The following is an 804-nucleotide window of genomic DNA, read 5'->3' on the forward strand; positions in this document are numbered from 1 at the left end:
AGATTTGTCACTCACTCCCACCTCTCCTGCTCTGAGACGACCATGCAATGCGGTCATTCAAGAACACTCGTCTATCCTTCAGGCTACAGCTTACTCTGAGGACTGGCTTTACCTTCAGCTTTCGGACTGCATCCTTTACGACCTCTGTGCCTTTTGGGGCTTCAACCTCTGTGTTTCCAAGGAACTGGAACGAGAACAGAAAGGCATACTTTGATATGACAGCATCACAGCAAGGACAGATACTGGATATAGTCAGTGTTTGGTGCACACACAGACAACTAATAGGGGTGGGAGGAAAAAAATTGATAGGGCATAATATCTTGATATTTACCGTGGCAATACTGTATCGATACACAGATACCAAGTATCGATCTATTATTATTAGTACTGTCAGTTAAAGGCATAATTAACGGCGTTAACGCAAACCCATTTTAACGGCATACATTTTTTTATGGCGAGATGAATGTTCTTTTTGGCCTAGCAGACTTTATAGTTTTTTTCACAGCTAGTAACGTCAGAAAAACTACAACTCCCACCCGATCTGGCTATATGGGAAACACAACAACAGGTATGCCGCACACACTCTGTTTTGGCTTGTGAGGCGACCAAAGAGATGTAACGTTACGTTTTGAGGGGATGGCGAGTGCGAGACGCCAAAATGGACGCCGATAAGATTCTGGATGGAAACTTCCCTTTTTAAAAGTTGCCAAATGTTCCACTGACAAGACCAAAGTGAACTGGGCTATGATCGCAGCACGTCCAGTCTGAAACACCACTTGATGGCCAAGCACACAGCTGATGCCA

General features: G+C 44.4%; 1 protein-coding gene across 6 annotated transcripts in view; it reads right to left on the reverse strand.

Moving 5' to 3' along the window:
* Nucleotides 1–804, reverse strand: part of gulp1a (GULP PTB domain containing engulfment adaptor 1a) — an 82,584-nt gene that overhangs the window by 11,218 nt on the left and 70,562 nt on the right. For all 6 annotated transcript variants that reach the window (XM_034884806.1, XM_034884803.1, XM_034884807.1 and 3 more), the window contains one exon: nt 113–184. In XM_034884806.1, the coding sequence (XP_034740697.1) occupies nt 113–184 (72 nt within the window). The remainder of the gene's footprint in view (nt 1–112; nt 185–804) is intronic.

This window comes from Etheostoma cragini, chromosome 11, assembly GCF_013103735.1.
Source record: "Etheostoma cragini isolate CJK2018 chromosome 11, CSU_Ecrag_1.0, whole genome shotgun sequence".
Classification (NCBI taxonomy): domain Eukaryota; kingdom Metazoa; phylum Chordata; class Actinopteri; order Perciformes; family Percidae; genus Etheostoma; species Etheostoma cragini.